This window comes from Arachis ipaensis, chromosome B03 (assembly GCF_000816755.2).
Source record: "Arachis ipaensis cultivar K30076 chromosome B03, Araip1.1, whole genome shotgun sequence".
Classification (NCBI taxonomy): Eukaryota; Viridiplantae; Streptophyta; class Magnoliopsida; order Fabales; family Fabaceae; genus Arachis; species Arachis ipaensis.
Window position 1 is genome coordinate 46,593,381 of NC_029787.2, and position 3,498 is coordinate 46,596,878.

The 3,498-nt window shown below is 27.8% G+C and overlaps 1 protein-coding gene across 1 annotated transcript in view; it reads right to left on the reverse strand.

The window, feature by feature from the left end:
* The window catches only part of LOC107630483 (40S ribosomal protein S3-3), a 2,539-nt gene extending 898 nt beyond the window's left edge, over positions 1-1,641 (reverse strand). Inside the window, exons 1-3 of the mRNA XM_016333628.2 lie at positions 1,482-1,641; positions 1,210-1,357; positions 832-1,003 (exon numbers count right to left, since the gene is read on the reverse strand). Of these exons, the coding sequence (XP_016189114.1) occupies positions 832-1,003; positions 1,210-1,357; positions 1,482-1,511 (350 nt within the window). The 5' untranslated portion in view covers positions 1,512-1,641. The remainder of the gene's footprint in view (positions 1-831; positions 1,004-1,209; positions 1,358-1,481) is intronic.

The following is a 3,498-nucleotide window of genomic DNA, read 5'->3' on the forward strand; positions in this document are numbered from 1 at the left end:
TTTTAAATATATCATATCAACAAGCATCAAGCATAAGAACAAAATATATTTACAGGTGCAAGGCAAAAGAACATCGACATATGAGATAGACATGTATCCTCCAATTATACTACATGATCACAATAGAATTTCATGAGCTTATATGTAAGAGGACATAAAATAATCTAGTCATCTTCCGACACAAACTAGCTTCAGAATCACTATTCACTAATCTGCTTTAAAGATGACTGAGATAAAACTTTTGTCATAGCATCAAACATAAGAGAAAAAATACTAAGTACAAAAGGGCAATGACATGAGATATAGAATGTGTCCCCAGTTTTACTACATGAACACAATAGAATTTCATGAGCTTTTTATGTAAAGGACAAAGAATATAGTCATCTTCCGACACAAACAAGGTACAGAATCACCAATCTGCTATGTAGATGACCAAGAAAGGACAACCTATCATAGGTAGAAATAATCTATAGAACACAAATTTACACTATAAATGCATATATAATTATATATTGAACTAACAGAAATCACATTAAACCTCAGTCACAAGAAAAAAAGCATAGCCACCATCATTCAACACATTTCTCTTTCGAAAAAATTAACATCTAAACCAAGCAGTAAATCTACGACAACATGGTTGTGGTTATATATCAAACAGACAATAACCCCACGACAAAGCTACACCATTGAAACCCCACATCAACAGCACAAGATCATAACACTGAACAACCCAAAACAACCAAATGAATACATTCATTAGATTAAAGTTCTTCAACAACTAGAACACTATTTATAGAGTAAATACATATACATATACGCCTATATATATACCTCCTGACAGCAAGACCTCCAAGGAGCTTGTAGCGAAGAGATTCTGCTTGGGCAATAGCACACAGACCCCTGTTGTTAACCTTCTCAGCATAGAGTTCAACACTGTTCTCAGGAAACTTGAACCTCTTCTGCACCACAGAGGTTAGCTCCCTAATCCTCCTTCCCTTCTCACCTATATCATTCAACACAGCTCGTGTAAAAAACTATTTGTTTTTCTTACTATATAAGAAAGCAAAAAAATTAAATTCCATGTAAAACTATTTAATGTCATGGATCACTAGATTCACCATCGGGAATGAAATCATTACAACAAAACAAATAACGGAAATAAGGGGGAACAAATTGAAATTTCAGAAAATAGTGGAAGCAATCACTTGCCAAGAACAGCTTGGGTGCGAGTGGCCCTAATGATGATTTCAGTGCGCATAGGTGTAACCCTAACCTCAACACCAGAGTAACCATCCTCGGCAAGCTCTCTGGTCAAAACCTCGTTCAGCTCAGCGAAGAAAACTCCGTCAGCGACGAACTGAAAAAGTAAAATGAAAACTTCCTCAGAAAACTTAACATTGCCAAATTGAGACAAAAGAAAAAATTAAGAAAAATGGAAGTTATTGTAGTGATTATGTGTAGTGGCGAGTTTGATAGGTGACCTTTCTCTTCTTGCTCATTTGAGTCGCCATGTTTGCAAATCTGAAAGGTTGGGAAGACGAAGAATTTGCGAGTGAGGGTTTATGTTGCCGAAAATACGAACCCTAATTTCAGTATATGGATTTCGTTCACTGAATGAATGCAAATTTATATGTGAGAGTGGGCATCAATCCGACGGTGCCAGTAAATTTAGGGTTTGCTACTCAACGAATCAGAATTATACTTTTTTTTTCCCTTTCTTTTTTTTAAGTTGGTTTTATATTCAACAGTGTTAGAAGATTATCAAATTTATTATTTTTATTATTAATTAGTTATTGATATTTAAATATACATTAATATATGTTTAATATTTGTTTATTTTTATTACATTAATAAATTTTAAAATATTTATTTATTGTTCTTATTTTTTGAGTTATTTTTGTTAGTAGTACAAATTTTCAAATATAATTTTAGTAGTATCTCTTTAATAAAAAATCTATTGACCGAATTTTGCTTTGATATTTGTATGCGCATTTTAAATATCTGAATCTTTCAACAAAAATTCAAATTAAATATACAAGTTTTTTGCTAAACAAAAAAGCCATTTGTCATTTATGAAAAGCATGATATTATTGTTATGTTTAAATTAGTTTATTTGTCGTTCGTATATTTTAAAATTATTTTTGCTAGCAATATAAATTTTTGGGTACTTATTTAGTAGTTAACTCTATTTAATTTTTTAAAAAGTTCAATTATTCAAAAAATATCCAAAAATTCACTTAGACTTAAAATACTAAACTTTAATCATAAAAAGATTTTTTTATAATATATGCAAAAACACTATAGCTTAGCTTGGTTTAGCAAAACTATTTAAAAAGTACAATCTTCTCATTTTATGTTTGGTAAATAAAAAAAGTTATGTGTTTGCACTTGCGACATTTAAAAGATATGGTTGTTTTTAAAAGCACTTAAGCTTAGTTTAGTAAAACTTTTACTTTTCGAAAGTAATTTATAAAAGTTATTTTTTAAAAGTTGTCAGATAAAATTGAAATGAAAATGACTTTAATAAACACAAACACTACAATTGTATTTAGTAAAATAGTTTTTAAAATTAAAAAAGATCATAATAGACACAAATGTAAAAGTTAAATTTGTAAATTAATTAATGTACAAAGTTATATTAGACTTTTTAATTTTGATAAGTACAAGTCAACTTTGAAAAAACTTCATTTAAGACTTGATTTGGTAAAATTTTTTAAAAAAATGTTTGTGTTTTTTTTTTTTTTTTTTTTTACATTTAGTAAATTAAAAAAATTATGTGTTTGTGTTTACAGTTTTTAAAAGATATGAGTGTTTTTTAAAGTACTAAGATGAAACTTTTAAAAGATAACTTGTGCAAAAATATTCTTATCCTTTAAAAGTTGGAAGCACATGATTATTTCAATTTATCAAATACAGCATGAAAAGCTTCTGTTTTTTTAACACATTTTCAAAAAGTTGTATCAAATCAAGCTTTAAAATAGAACTTTTTAAAATTAGTTTTTCTTATCAAAATTAAAAAATATAATATAACACTAGACATCAATAAATTTTTAAATTTAACTCTTATATTTATGTCTATTATTAGAGACGGACCCAAGCATACAAATGAGGGGGCACTTGCCCCCATGATGTTTTTAATTTTTGTTTTAAAAGATATAGTTATATATAATATGCCCCCACTTCAAATTTTAAATGATCCCACTACAAATAAAATAAATTCAATTAGCTAAAGTTTTAAATTTATTTTTTATTTTTTTATCATTTTGACTATTATTTAACCTAATCAAATTTAATTACTGTACCGTCAATTCTTTATTCTCTTAAACCCTCTTCTTATTTTTATATTTTCAACCTTCTTATTCTATTCCTTGTCTAATGGTCATCTTCTCTTCATCAAAAAGTAAATTTTAAATTCTCCAATTTTTTTATATAGCTCTCCATAACTCTATGTATCTTTCAATTTCATTATTTTTCTTTTTGATATTTTCAATTGTAATT